The sequence below is a fragment of the Ursus americanus genome, chromosome 24 (genome assembly GCF_024610735.1).
Source record: "Ursus americanus isolate L20-20 chromosome 24, mUrsAme1.1.p, whole genome shotgun sequence".
In the NCBI taxonomy this organism is placed as follows: Eukaryota; Metazoa; Chordata; class Mammalia; order Carnivora; family Ursidae; genus Ursus; species Ursus americanus.
Window position 1 is genome coordinate 2,338,784 of NC_142150.1, and position 15,207 is coordinate 2,353,990.

Consider the following 15,207-nt stretch of genomic DNA (forward strand, 5'->3'; position numbering starts at 1 on the left):
GAAGAAAAAGCAGAAGAAGAATATTTTGTGACAACTCGAAAGTTATATGGAACTCAGGTTTCCAGGTCCGTAAATGAAAGCTTATTGAAACAGCCACACCCGTTTGTGCACGTGGCTGCCTGTGGCTGCTCCCCCGTGAGTGGTTGTGGGCCCAGGTGGCTCGCAAAGCCCGAAATACTTACTGTCTGGCCTTTATGGCAAATGTGTGCTGGCCTCTGATTTAGACCTTTCAGTTGCTGACCGTTACAGAGCAAACCGCTCCTGCTGGAATATCTCCAGTCGGTTTTCTAGGAATGGGATTCCTTGTTGAGCAGACTGTGCCGCTGCCTGGCCACGAGGATGTGTGCTCGTTGTGTCACCCTCTGAGTTGCACCATGGTGGCACAATTTTATTAGAGTATTTTCTTCCAGCATATTGTGTTCCTCTGAATGATTTAAGAATTAGTCCAACCCTCCCTTCCTCTCAAATACTAAGAAGATAAATACTTCAACAAACCACCAAATATGAATTATGACAGGACATTGAGTGTGTTTTCCCAAATGTTTCAATGAGTTTCCTTTAAATTTCGCTGGGATGGTCACCTTTGGCCATGTTTCACAGTGCCCCTCACACGGTGACAATGATGAATTTCCTCCGATTCTCTGGGGGGCCCAATGCATGGATGGCTGTTTCCTATTTAACGGTAATAAAGGGGTTCCTGTGGTTACCCAGCACGCCCATGTCGACTGCTGATAAGTGATTTTCTGTCTGTTCCTTTCTCTCCTTTTGAAGAAGCGAAGCCAGTGGTTCTCTAACGGACCCGTGCATCAGAATGACCTGTAGGGTTCGTCAAAGTGCACACTGCTGCCCTACCCTCAGAGTTTCTGATATACTAGACCCAGGGTGGGGTCCTGGTCATTAGCATTTCCAGGTTCTCAGGTGATGCTGATGGTGCTGGCCAGGGGGGCCGCACTTTGAGAACCACTGAGCTAAGCTCTCACAGCATTTTCTTAAAATGCAGAAACCTAGTCTATGAAGTGTTTTTGCAATTGCTGGAAGTGCAAAGCTCTACAACCCAGCCCTTTAAACTGAGTTGTTCCCGCCAGGGCATCTGGATTTCCCCACACACAGGGGGATAGAGGAAACATTGCTTAGCACAGTCTTGAAAGAATTCACACAGCTCTTTGTTTTTGTTTTTTTTTTAAAGATTTTATTTATTTATTCGACAGAGATAGAGACAGCCAGCGAGAGAGGGAGCACAAGCAGGGGGAGTGGGAGAGGAAGAAGCAGGCTCCCAGCGGAGGAGCCCGATGCGGGGCTCGATCCCATAACGCCGGGATCACACCCTGAGCCGAAGGCAGACGCTTAACCGCTATGCCACCCAGGCGCCCCTCACACAGCTCTTTGAATCTCTGGCCACATGGAGGGCATGGTGGATGGAACTTGGAATTAGATAGGCTGGGGTTCAAATCCTGTTTCTGTTGTCGCTAGCTGCTATGCCCCGGTCAGCTCTTGGCCCTTCTTCAGTACTTCGCTCTAACTTGGAAATACTGTCTGCAGCCCCTAGGGACTTGGAGGTTTTTCTTTTTCTAAGTGCTTTAATCATATTGCGATATGTAAATCTATCAGATCAACATGTCGTGCACCTTAAACCGACGTCACGTTATATGTCAATTACATCTTAATTTAAAAACACATAATGTCTTTGGGGCACCTGGGTGGCCCATTCGGTTAAGCAGCCAACTCTTGATTTTGACTCGGGTCATGATCTCAGGCTCTGTGCTCAGAGAGGAGTCACTTAGGATTCTCTCTCCCTCTGCCCCTCCCCCTGCTCCCCTATGCGTGCTCTCTTTCTAAAATAAATAAATCTTAAAAAAAAACAGCACATAGTGTCTTAGTGGTACAATAAAAGCTAGCCGTGTGGAGTTGGGTAAGGTTTATCTTTTCCAGCTTTCCGTGCTTTAAAAACTTGCCTGACGTGAGTATATGCAGGTAAGTAGTGACTTGTGAGGCGGTGAGGCACAGAGACACTGAGGGAGTAACACTGAGTCCATGCACGCTTCTCTTTGCAGGGATCGACCTTGAGAACATTGTCTACTACAAGGACTGCACCCACTATTTTGTCATGACCGCCAAGAAGCAGAGCCTGCTTGACAAAGGTGTCATCATTAATGTATGTATCTCTTGGCTGCGATGTCCTGTCTTTCCCTTTGTGACCCAGCAAGTGCAGGAGCAGATGCTGTCCTGCGGGGAACTGAGCAAGGGGTGGGGGAGGCGGGAAAGAACCACCACCCGCCACTTTCCTCCTCCGTGCTGGGTTTGAGTGTTGGATGAAGGCGTCCGCGCCAGTACACGCAGACGTGTTTCTGCAGAGAGCTGTGGGCTGGGCTGAGACCCTCACCCAGGTGTTCGTGTAAGTCTTTGCCCCCAAGAGATCAGCCGAGTCTTTTCCTTCCCCATGTCTCATGCAGCCCTGCCCCTGTCTCGAGAGGTCCCACGCCATTTGCAGGCTGATGGGGCTCCTTGTCCTAGTGGGGCGCTGAGACAACATTTGCTGGTGAATTTCCCTCTGTGGCTGCCTTGTCATGGTGGGTGGCGGGGAGCTCTCTGTTCTTGCGGTCAGAAAGGCTCCACTTGAATCTTGGCTCTGACTCGGATTAACTCAGGACTGTGACTAAGCGGCTCAGCTTTTCTGAACTTCAGTCTCCTCTGGAAACTCGGAATAATGGTTTCTGTCTGAAAGGGTTGTTTGCAGGAGTAAATGAGAAAGTGTATCCAGAGCAACTGTCCTAGTGCCTGGCCCGTATAAGGGGTTTATAGATTCCCTGCGTAACTTCTGTCTGGTTTGGACACATGCTTTTTTGTCCTTCTGGCTTCCTGGCCTCTGGCCCTGCCTTTACATCTTCCTTCTTCACCAGAGCACCAGGTTGGAAGAAAGCACATGGAATTGGGGTCCCTGGGCTGGAAGCTTCTTTGGTCAGGTTTCCAACCCTTCCAGAGCCTCCGTTCCTGCCCCGGCTGCTGCCTGGTGCCTCGAGATAAGGATCCTGCCATCCGAGGTCAGCCTGCTCTCCACGTGTCAGCCTGGAGCCTGGGCGGCGTGGTGACCATTCATTGTTGCTTGTCGGAGAAGAATGTGTCTGTCCTCTTGCCACTTTGTGCTGGCTGCCGGCCGGGTGGCATGAGTAACCCAGCCGTCCCCTGGGCCTCCTGCATGCGGCTCAGGTCCCTGCTGAGAGCCCGAGTTGTAGACAGGAGGACAGCGGTTGGAGGAAGCTGACTGGGCCCAGTTAGCAGATGTGTGAGCAATGGCTTCAATGTCTGGTACTCCATAGCTGACGAGGTCTGGGGGAGGTGGGGTGATGCCCCCTTCTGTCCTCTGCTCCACAGGCATCCCTCCTGAAGTTGCCTCGTCCATCGGGAGGCCTATGGCAGATAGTGAAGGACTGTTTGGGTTCCAGGGCTGCAAGTGCAGTGGGCACCTCTGCAAAGGAGGGACTGAGGAGGCTTTTAACAGCACCCCCACCCCCAGGGATTCAGGCAGAGTTTGACGTGGGTTTCCTATTTCACTGGCTGAGTACTCCAGCCTCTGGGACACTAGGCTCCCTCAGGGCATCCCAGGGCATTTGTCCAGGCCATGACATGTTGCTCATGGTGACTCAACTCTTTGGCAGTTGTCAAAGCCCCCACATACTCCCATCTCTCTGTCACAGCACAGGTGGGCAAGCATGACTCACTGTGAACCCATCATGACTGTGGAAGAGCTGGGAGCAGATCCCAGGCTCGTGGGTGTCCTCACCACAGCTTTTCTTTCCTTCACAGACTCCAGGGGCATCTTCTGAGCTGGCGCTGAGGGTCCTCTAGGTATAAGACAGGAATTCTCATCTAGAAATTACAGGCCCCGGGCCAGACATGAGAGAGCTGGACGGCCATTCGATTCAGGAGCTCTGGCCTTGAGTGTCCCTGTGTCCAGCCAAGCTCTGTAGCATTTGCATAGCTGGGAGCTGGTCCATCTACCCCGAGCCACTCAAATTAGCATTCTTGTCCTGCTCCCAGAGGAATGGCAAGTCCTCTCACATTTCCTCTCCCTGCTTGGGTCAGCATCTTCCTAGAGGCACACAGAGGTGCTGAGTGAGTGTGTGTTGAATGACTGACTGATCTGCTTCCCCATCTATTGCTGCTGACCTCTGGGCTTCTTTCCATGGCTCCTGAAGGGAGAGTGAAGTTTCTCCTCAGGAAACCATGCCTCTGGGCTCCCAGCTCTGTCCATCTTGCTCTCCGTCACAAGGAGGGTGGCCCCTTGCCCCGGGACCCTGCCTGTGCCGGGCCACATACATACAGGCTAGGGCTCCTGGATGCAGCAGCCTTGGTCTCGCCACTGTGGGAGGGAGTGCTGTTGCCAGGTGGGCAAGGTGAGCACACATCATAGCTGGTCTCCTGATGCCGAGCCCACCCTCATTGGAAGCCATTGCCTGACCTTCTCTTCTGGTCTCCAGCCTTCTTTTCAGCTCAGTACGTGGGGTGACTGTTCTTCCTGTCAGATTTTCCACCTGTGCTATTCCTGCTGCTTCTCCCTCTGCTGCCCCTCCTCTTTGCCTAGGACTCAGCCTCTCCTTGGTACCTGTGCCTGTGGAAAATGGGACCCACCCTCATTCTCCTGCCTCTGTCTTAATTTAAAACTCCTTCTCCAGGCCTGCCCATTTTACTTAGTGCCCCATTCCCACCTTTCTCTTCCTTGTCCTTGCTCTCACCCCATCCCCGTGGTCCTGCTTCTGTATCCACCCAGTCCCCTGGAACCTCCTGCCCGACAAGGTCCCGTGGCTCCTCCCAGCAGCCCTGGACCAGGTGGGCTCTCAGCCCAACACAGCCTGGGGGTCTGCTCCCTGGGCAGGTTCCCATGCTCCTGTCCGGGCCACCAGCACCAGTGACCTTCACTGTGCGGTGCTCACACTCACTGGCCAGCCAGCCCACCTGTGGCATGCTTTGAAGAGGGGCTATTTTCAAAACCTCCCCATTCACCCTTCCCTGTCTCCTCTCCACACCTTTAAGGGTGGGAACTGGTCATGTGACTATAGGAACAGGTGCGAGAAAGGACAAGTGAATAGCAGGAGCCTGAATGCCACGACCTGACAAAGGGCTCCCGGGCCAGTGCTGGTGCGATCCGGGTGATGTAGTTTGGTGTGAACATGTTAGACTTTCTGGAACAAGGTATTTGAAATCATGGTTATTAGGAAAATTGACACGGGGGTCGCTCTGTTTGTAGATGTGGCTGTGCCCTCTAAGACCTTTGTGACTGCTCCTGTTGGGGCCTGGGTGGGTCCAGGAATGTACTTCACCATACACTATGTTTTGTGCCGTCATGAATTATAGGGGACAGAAATTGCCATCTACTGAGCACTTCCCACGTGCCAGGCATCAGGTTGGGGGTTTTATGTATATGATTTCTTTCGGTCCTCACTGTGTGAAGTGGGTTTTGTTATTCCCATTTTACATATGAGACAATGGAAACTCAAAAAAGTTCAGCAATTTGCCCAGATTTGCTCAGTGAGCAGCAAAGGTGGAACCTGACCTCATGCTCTGGATAACCCCAAGGCCTAGTTGGTCTTACACACGGGTTCCCGCCACACCCCTGGCCCCCTTGGGATCTGCACTTTCTGTGTCTCCTTTTGGGAAAGATAGCCTTCTGGTTTCTTAGCCATATGACGAGCAGATCAGACTCTGGGAAATGTCCCGCGGGTCCCTGCCAGCATTCCTCAGGGATGGATATCCTGCTCCTGTAAGCCGGGGCCCTCCTCCTTCCAGTGGGGGGCGTGACAGTTAGCACCTTATGTAAGAGCAAAGCAGAGCCCGGAGCAGCCCTAGCCTCTCAGGAAGAGAGAGAAGGTTTGAGAGCTCTGCCAGGCACCCATGTCTTTTCTGGTCTTGTTTGACCACTAAACACAGCGTGTCTGGACCATATTAGCTTAGCTTAGTCCACTATGAAATCACTATTCCTTACTTGCTCTCTTGTCTATTAATTTTACTGAAAGTTATTACAAGAACCAGCCGTCCGAAATTTACCACAAATTTACCATTATTGAGTAAGCTGGTCATTACAAGACTACACTATGTTCTCTGTCAAAATTCCTACGTGAGACAGTTCTTTTAGAATTTAGTGCCAGGAAAAAATTTCCTCCCCTAGGAATTTCTCCGCCTCCTTCTTTCTGATAAGGAGAGCGTTGCCGTAGACCACATTTCCCATTTGCCTTGGATGCCAGGAAGCTCAAAGCCAAGGGTGAGGCCTAATCACAGCTCTGTCAACCCTGATGGATGACTGATTTGGTTCCTCTTGATTCCTTTGGCCCTGATTTTCTGTTTTGCTTAGCTTTGCTGTGCAAGCCCAGTCCAAGTCCTTTTGCAAACATGTGGGTACGAACGCTTGCCCATTGCAGGGCGGACTCCTGCACGGTGCTCTCGTTCTCTCCCCAGGACTTCATCGACACAGAGATGCTGCTGTGCGCAGAGAACGTGAACCAGGACAACCTGCTTTCCTACGCCCGCGAGGCTGCAGATTTCGCCACCAATTACCAGCTGCCATCGTTAGACTTTGCTCTGAACCACTACGGGCAGCCCGACGTGGCCATGTTCGACTTCACCTCTATGTACGCCTCCGAGAACGCAGCCTTGGTGCGCGAGCGCCAGTCACACCAGCTCCTCGTGGCCCTGGTGGGCGACAGCTTGCTCGAGGTAGCGCCTGCGTTTGGAACCCCCCCTACTCCCGGTGGAAGACAGATCTCTGCATTTCTGCTCTCGTGCAGCCAGGGGAAGGACAGGCTCCCTGCCAGCGGGCCAGACTTGGCCAAGCCCATCCTGGCCTCCGGCTTGCACCTGGCCTGCCCTGTCCCCTGACCCAGAGGGGCTCATTCTGCCTTCCTCTCCCCACTCTGGGCTCTCTGGGCTGATCACTTGGTCAAAGTACGAAGCTAGTCGGCCCTGCTCCAGCCTTCACAGGTGGTCCTCTTCAGAACCTGGACCTCTTCAGAATCCTCAGCTGGACCCCAACTTCTTCCTCACGTGGGGAGCTCTCTGGGGTCCTATAACATGGAGATCGTAAAGGGTGCAAAAGGGCACGTGGGCCCCAAAGTCCGGTTTCCATCCGTGGCCTCCCTGCTCAAAATGCTTCCCAGAGCATCGGCAAATGCAAGCATCCTTAGACTGAACGAATGTTTTCAGCAGGGTTACATTTTTATCTTTAAAGTAAGCACTAACCAAAAAATATTTATCCCGAGTAAGAGTCAAGTTCCAAACCATGTTTTGGGTGCCCATGGGACAGTTCAGTTAGAACTTAGCTTGGCCAACCAGCCCTCGGTCACCATGGCGTGTGGACTGTGATCTGCCCCCCTCCACCCCGTCCCCGGCTCCCTTCTCAGCATTCTCTCTTGCTACTCTGCGCTGTTCCTCTGTTCCTCCATCAGGCCTTTGCCCACGCTCTCCTTGAATGGATCAAGATGAGAAGCCTACCCGTTCTTTAAAATCAGCATAAATGCAACTCTTTTGTGAAGCATTCCCCGATTTTCATCTCACTGCTGGGGGGGGTGGTGGGGGGAGTTTGCCTGTGCCTTGTTTGAGCCCCAGAGCAGTTTTGCTGTCCCTGTGACACAGCACCCCTTCCGTGTGACTTTGTGCTGTAGCTGAACATGTTTGTGGTGAATCCTGGGGAGGTGCCCTGTCACCCCACACTCCCTCCAGTGCCTTCCCACGGCTCAGCAAGCACTGAGTGCTGGACAGAGTGGGATAACAGGCTGGGGCGGGGGTGGGGGGGCGGCATGAGAACCAACTGGAATTTTGCATGTTTTTTTTCTCCAGCCATTTTGGCCCATGGGCACAGGCTGTGCCCGAGGCTTCCTGGCAGCCTTTGACACGGCATGGATGGTGAAAAGCTGGGACCAGGGCACCCCTCCCCTGGAGCTGCTTGCTGAAAGGTGAGTACTGACTGCCAGGCTCCCAGCTGGGGGCAGGGCTGGTTCCAAAGCTCAGACAGGAAAGGGAGCAGGGCTGGATGAACCTGGAGCCTTTGTCCTCTTTCATTTCCTTCCCACATGTGGCCTGATTTGATCCCCAGGATCCCCAGGGAAACTCTCTGTGTTACGTTCTACTCCCTCCAGTGACTTCTCTGGGGGCCAGGACCTTAGGACCTGAATGCAGAAGAGAAATCCTGACCTGGAGTGGCCCTGAAGTTGGGGTTCCCAGCACAGCCCAGTCACTGTGAGCAGGAAGAGGTTGAGGGGAAGCCTCAGCTGTGGTGCTGAGTGTCCTCCCTTGTGGGGGGGCTGGGTTTTGGACCTCTCAGGCCTCTTCTGCTGTTGTTGAGATCCAGGGCTCCCTCCCAGATCCCTGCTGCTGGCCACGTGGCTGTAACAGCTGGCAGAGTGGGAGACGTCAGGATGGGCAGGCAGGGCAGGCCTCTGCGGGTCTTGGGTGTGGAGGCCTGTGGTCATGTGGGACAGGAGGCCACAGGAGGCAGCGTGGCTGAGTGGTGGTTATAGCAAAACCACAGGTCTCTTGGCTGCCAGCTCTGGTGTCCCTGCCCTCTGCTTAGGGGAAGGAGGCTGGCATTACTGCCTCTGGACCCCGTCCCACCCCTCTCCAGCCCTTCAACTGTCCCCCACTTTGTGAGTCTCAGGAGGCACGGGGGCCAGACATTGCAGGGACGAGGTGCACAAACACCTCTAAGAAGCCCTTAAGAGCAGGGGGAGGGGTGGACGGGGACACAGGCAGGAGGCTGCCCGAGCAGTCCCTGACCCCTGGGCTCTGCCTCATTCTAGAGAAAGTCTTTACCGGCTGTTACCTCAGACCACCCCGGAGAACATCAACAAGAACTTTGAGCAGTACACGCTGGACCCAGGGACACGGTACCCAAATCTCAACTCCAACTGTGTCAGGCCCCATCAGGTAAGTCCTTCCCTGGGCCCCATCGGGGCCACCCTGCCCTGAGCGGTGGGTGGGAGGTCACGCAAAACCTTGCCGTGCCCCTGGGGCGGAGGCCACCAATTGGACCAGTTCCTCTGTAGGAGAGCACAAGAGACAATGGAGTCAGCGTCTCTTAGCCCACAGGAAAGAGCTAGAACACACGCAGTGTCTGTCCTCGTCTGCACACACGCTGATGTGTTTACTGTCACTGTGTCGCTAAGCACACCTCTCTCACAGTCTACTCGGCCAACCATCAGGTCCTTTCAGTTCCCAGTCTTGGAGTCGCATTTCCTCCCGTTGACTCAGGAATCCACAGCCGCTGACTTCTGGCAAAGCACAAAGATGGTGTGATGTTTGTAAAATCCACCAGTTGCGTGTTTTCACACTTGAGACCCCCCCATTTGGGTGGACAGCTGAGATCCTTTGCTCCGCATCTCAGGTTCTCTGGGCCCCTGGACTGAAGTCATGCCCTCCAGCGACAGAGGGAAAGGATGGTGATGTGGAGTAGAAGCTGGGCCGGCCCTGAGACCGGCCTCGGGGAGATACCGGTGGGCAGCTGCGTGGTCTCTTTGGCTTGTAGGTGAAGCATTTGTACATCACTAAGGAGCTGCACCAGTGCCCTCTTGAGAGACTGGGCTCGGTGAGGAGATCCATGAGCCTCTCCAGGAGGGGTAAGCTGCCATTCCAGGTCCTGAGCCAGGCTGCTGGGGTGCAGGGTGGGGGAACGCTTTGCAGGGAGGAGGCCTGCGGGGTGGCCGTGGGGCCCAGGCCCTGCAGCCCACTTGGCTCTGCTGCTATGACCCATGTGACCTTGGCGAAGCACCTCTCCTCTGTCCTTCCATTTCCTCGTCTGTAAAACCAGGACAAGGACAACCCCAACCGCAGATTGGTTGTAAAGGAGTGAATATGTGTCGAGCACTTAGGACATTAAAGTGAACCACGGAATTACTGCACCGGGCCTTGCTTTTCTTTCCCTGTTGCTTCCAGTATGGAGATATTGTCTCCCCAGCTAGATAACAGGCCCCATGTGCTACGCTCTTTTCCTAGTGGAGGGAAGGGATGGTTAAATCAATGACTGCCCAGCATCCGTCCAGCCTTGTTCAGGTCACCATCCTGCTGAGAGACCGCTCCGGCTTCTGTTGCCTGCCCAGACCCCACCTCTTCCCCGCCACTGGCACACACAGCCTTATCAGCCTCCCCTCCCTCCCCCTCACACCTCATGCCCCACTGCTGCCGCCCCTGTTGTACACAGCCTGGCAGGCCTTTCTAGATGCTTCCTGCGGCAAGGCCCTTTTCTGTTTTCCTGGAATGCTTCTGTCTGATGACTCCCTCGACACTCCTCAAGAAGCAGCTCAGTCGCACCTGCTCCGTGACTCTCTCCACCCCTATCTGTCTCCCCCTGCCGCAGAGTTAGACATCCGGCCCAGCAAGCTCTTAACCTGGTGCCAGCAGCAAACCGAGGGCTACCAGCACGTCAACGTCACCGACCTGACCACATCCTGGCGCAGCGGCCTGGCCCTGTGCGCCATCATCCACCGCTTCCGGCCTGAGCTGATGTGAGTCGGGGTGCAGGCTGCACCTGCTGAGCCCTCCATGGCCCAGGGGGACTCTGGAGACAAGGGGAGCCAGGGATGTTCTGCTGGATGTGGCATCTTGGCTCAAAATACACCTTTGGTTTGAGTCTTTCTTAAGTTTGTTCTTTGCTGTTTGCACTGATAAAGGTCAGCAGTTCAACTGACCTGTGTTTACAGGCTCCGTGCTCACACTTGTCCCCGCATCCCCTCCGTCCCCGTGCTGGGGAAACCGAGCATTCACACCTGGGCACTGTCCCCACAAGGGAGAAAGTATTCTGGGGACCAGTTCAAGGGTTTTACAGCCAAAAGAATTAGATCTGAGATGCAGACCAGTTAGCTGTGTGGCACTGGGCAGGTCACTTAGCTTCTCTGAGTTTGTTTCCTGGTCTGTAAGTTGGGAATAATGGCAGCATTGACAGGGAAGATTGGACACACTTTGTGATGTTGAAGGGCCAGTACATCTATTAGTGTTAGATTCAGGCCGACTGCAGAGTGACCACACACCCACAAGCACGTTCATCCGGAACCTGAAAGGAGACCTACCGGAGGGTAATCATCTGGTACCTTTAGGGAGTGAGGCTGCTTCAGGAAGGGGATGGGGCGCTCACTTGTTACTTTATATGTTATATATCCCTTGATTCTAAAAGCACAAGCACATAAAGAAACTATTTAAAAATAAAGAAACAGATAAGTTTTCCAAAGGCATAGAAATTATTTTCTGATTGTTTCAGCCCGGGCAGCAGTGACATTGTCATGGCCTACATCTGATTTGGTCCCCACCCCAAGCGAGAAGGAGCCTCCCTGGGCAGTAGTGGGTGGGGGGCAGTGGGGTGGGGAGGGCAGCCGGGGGCTGGGGTGATTGGGGGCAGGAGCTGGGGGCACGGCTCCCTTGCCCCTCCCCATGTGCCGATACCCAGCAGAATGTCACTCACAGTGCCGTTTATGGGTAAGTTGGTTCAGCTCTTCACACCTCTGTCTCCTGTCCCTTGTCTTGATTCTCCAGCAACTTTGACTCTCTGAACGAAGATGACGCTGTGGAGAACAACCAGCTGGCCTTTGACGTGGCCGAGCGCGAGTTTGGCATCCCCCCAGTGACCACGGGCAAGGAGATGGCGTCAGCCCAGGAGCCCGACAAGCTCAGCATGGTCATGTACCTCTCCAAGTTCTACGAGCTCTTCCGGGGCACTCCGCTGAGGCCTGTGGGTAAGGCCCTGCTTTGGGACAGGCTTTGCTGTGCCCTTGGACCATCTCTGCTCTGTGCCCATATCTGGCTGCTCTCCACACCGGTGTCAAGTGTGTTGAGGCCGGCCCCTGCCTTCCCTCACACTTTGAGGCCAAACTGGGGTGGACCCCACCCGCCCAGACCCGTGTGTGCGAGTGGGCGTGCGGGGCAGGGGCCACGTGAGGCCGAAGGTCTGCCCCTGTGCCTGGGACGTCACTGAGTAGAGCTGCAGCAGGCCCCTACACAGCCCCTTTTTATCTTCAGTTGAGGGTGAGGGAATTATTTGGGGTCTGATCTCAGTCATATTTTTATTTCCTAACAGATTCTTGGGGCAAAAACTATGGAGAAAATGCTGACCTCAGCTTGGCCAAATCCTCCATTTCTCATAACTATCTCAACCTCACATTTCCAAGAAAGAGGACTCCACGAGTAAGTTTCGGCCTGGTTTTTGTTTGACTTGTCTTTGCCCATGGCTGGGGCAAGGGAAGGAAGAATGCCATGCGCTCGGTCTGTTAATGCTGATAAATGACACAGATCAAGTGCCCACGGGAGACATGAGTAAAGCGCAGTTTAGTGACCCGGTGCTGTTGGACGTCCCCCCGGCGCCGTGTAGCTAACTTCAGTGACATAAACTCGTTATGGAAGGGCACGGCACAGAACTGACAGGCCATGCCGCTGAGTATTTGTTTAAGGAAATCGGATTAGCCCTGCCTCCTAAGAGAAAGGTGCAGACGATTTCTCACTCGTTAAGCAGTTTAGACTCGTTATACCGTGGCCGTGAGGGACAGAGTGTGTGGTGACGCTACATTTATACATATTCCGTTCCATTCATTTCCTTCCTTCCTTCCTTCCACACATGGTGCCAACTTCAGGGCTGAATTTTTTCTAATTTTTTTTTTTTTTTTTTTTTTAAGAAAGAGACATAGCAGGGGAGGAGGGACAGAGAGGGAGAGAGAAAATCCCAAGTAGGCTCCACGCTGAGTGTGGAACCTGACGCGGGGCTTGATCTCACCACCCTGAGATCACGACCTGAGCCAAAATCAAGTGTCAGACGCTCATTTCGGCTGAGCCACCGATCGCCCATGTTTTATTTGTTTTTGACGAGCGTAGCAAATACACAGAGGAGAATAAGGTATGCCTTTGAGGAGCTCAGAGCTGGAAGAGGTTCCCAAGCTTCCCTGACTGAACAGCACCTTTAGTGTCTCAGTGATTTTTATCACAGTGCCCCTAGATCAAAAGAAATATCTAAAAGGTCTGTTGACTAAGTAGTTAAGTCCAAATAACTTGGTAGGGGTATTTTACGAGGTGTATAACAGACTTCACCGCGTTTCCCTAGAGAAGTTAAAGTACCCTACGGCTCCTCTGCAAGCTCACTATGGGGCCGTGGGGTGCTTTGGTACACAGTTTGGGAACTGTGACGTTTGGGAGCCATTATAATTTCATTCGAATGATGGCATGTCTGTAGTAGGTATGACACAAGTTATCTTATGTAATGTGCTCATTTTACAGATCAAAAAGTGGAGGCCCAGAGCTGTTAGGTGGCAGGTAGTCCTACAAAGCTTGCCTATCTCCACAGGGCCCCAGAGGGTTGCAGGCCTCTGTGTGTGTCTCAGACTCTAGGTTGCCGACAGTCTCCTACTCGTGGTCAGTCATGTCTGGTCCTGCCAGCCCTTCCGCCCAAGGTGGGGCTGTGGCCACGTAGCCTTCTGTCTTTTCCTCAGCTCTGTGAGCAGTGGTCACTTTTTCCACTGAGGTCTGCACCCTGGAACACTGGAGCCTTCGGGCTAACTCCAGGAGCGGGCACACACTGCTCCGCCATGACCTGTCTATAGGAAGGAATGGGCTAGCAAGGCCAGGGCTGGGGAAGGAAGGCGTGCAGGGCTGCTGGGGTTTTCAGCAGAGCAGCAAAGGAGCTGAGCTGCACCCAGCCGCTCTCTCCCCCTCTGCTCCCTGAGCTGCCCTGTTCAGAGGCTCTGTGTGAGGGTTGCGTGGCCTACCACATGTCCCACTGAGTGAAAGTCGTCTTCTGGAGGCCAGTCATAGGCTCGTTCCTCCCCAGCCCAGTTATTGTTTCTGTAAGGATCCCCACTTCGGGCTTCCTCATCCGAGCAAGCCAGGGCAGCCTTTTTGGAAACTCTCTGAGCCAAACATTGAAGGCCTTTCTCCATCCACCTGCTTTCTCCCACCACTTAGTCCACAGCTGAGAACAGCAGGGGAAACTGGAGAGGAATGTTTAAACCTTTCACTCGTCCCACCTCTGTTTACAGAATGACGGGATTATAACAGTCTGGCCAGCCCTGGGTCACGTGGTGGGAATGGTCAGCAAGGCCAGCCAGGCCCTCCAGGGGCTGAGAAGTCCTCACTCCACTTCCCACTGGCTCTGCTAGAAAATGCAGGGGGTGTGGGCAGGCTCTGTCTGGCCCGGCCCTGGCTGAGTCTGAACCATGTGTGCCCAGGGGCTGCCCATCCTGAGAGGAGTCCAGTCCCCCGACAGCTCCATTTATGTCTAGGATTTGCCTTGCTGTTTGGATAGGTAGAAAGATTAGGTCATGGAAGTAAGTGCTTGGCATGGGCATTATCTGTCCTCTTTCTCCTCATACTGACTGAAGGCTTCCTCTGGGCGGTTGGCGGATTAGTAAGGCCACTGGGCCACATTCTGCCTTAGTCATCACCAAAATACCCCAGACGCTGTCCTTCACTCAGCGTCTGTGCAGCGATCGGACGACATGCAGAGTGTCTCCTCCCCAGCGACCTCGGGTCTTCTTCTATCTGGATACTTTTTGGTTTGGGGAACCTATTTGCAATGCTCTTTGGTCTTGACATTTCTCACAAGCAAAGAGTACTAAGTGCAGTCCAGTTTCCCCAGGAGGGGCATGGACCGTGGGCACACCCAGAAGACGGCAGCGCAGTTAGGCTCACACCCTCTGCGCTGTCGCTCCTGTGCCCCAATGGCCTAGAGACACAGGCTCGGCCACGAGTACCCGCATGAGTATGCCATAGCACACACCCAGCGTCTGGACACGCAGATGCGTCTGCATTCAACCTCACCCCTCTGTCCCCAGCCCTCCCCCACCCTCCCCCCGCCCTCACTATCCCTCAGAGGAGGTCTTGATGTGGGAATTGAGAAGCCCGCGTTTGTTCACAACACGGCATCTTAATCCGGAGAGGCTGCTGAGCCGGCCTTAAAAATCTCTCTCTCTCTCCTGGTTTTCACGGTTGGTGTTAAATTGTTGTCTCATCCCTAACCCCTGATAGCATCCAAATCCCAACAGAACTGATCAGCTTCAGGCAAAATAGAAGACCTTGTTTACTTTTAGAGAATGTGACTTCCCATCAACCTGCCAAGAGAGTTGTCCCTCTGGTGAGTGGTAAACTATTGAGGTTGACCGATTAGCTTCGAAGACCAAGGGCCAAGCCTGGGGAAAGGAGCAGAGCTTTGGGATTATATGTTCCTCTTTAAAAGCCCTCGGTCCGCTTCTGGAG

The 15,207-nt window shown here is 53.6% G+C and overlaps 1 protein-coding gene across 10 annotated transcripts in view; it reads left to right on the forward strand.

The window, feature by feature from the left end:
- MICAL2 (microtubule associated monooxygenase, calponin and LIM domain containing 2) overlaps positions 1 to 15,207 on the forward strand; it is a 210,902-nt gene that overhangs the window by 92,229 nt on the left and 103,466 nt on the right. For all 10 annotated transcript variants that reach the window (XM_087855273.1, XM_087855274.1, XM_087855276.1 and 7 more), the window contains exons 8-15: positions 2,052 to 2,152; positions 6,448 to 6,705; positions 7,825 to 7,940; positions 8,784 to 8,910; positions 9,509 to 9,599; positions 10,337 to 10,484; positions 11,506 to 11,705; positions 12,047 to 12,153. In XM_087855273.1, the coding sequence (XP_087711399.1) occupies positions 2,052 to 2,152; positions 6,448 to 6,705; positions 7,825 to 7,940; positions 8,784 to 8,910; positions 9,509 to 9,599; positions 10,337 to 10,484; positions 11,506 to 11,705; positions 12,047 to 12,153 (1,148 nt within the window). The remainder of the gene's footprint in view (positions 1 to 2,051; positions 2,153 to 6,447; positions 6,706 to 7,824; positions 7,941 to 8,783; positions 8,911 to 9,508; positions 9,600 to 10,336; positions 10,485 to 11,505; positions 11,706 to 12,046; positions 12,154 to 15,207) is intronic.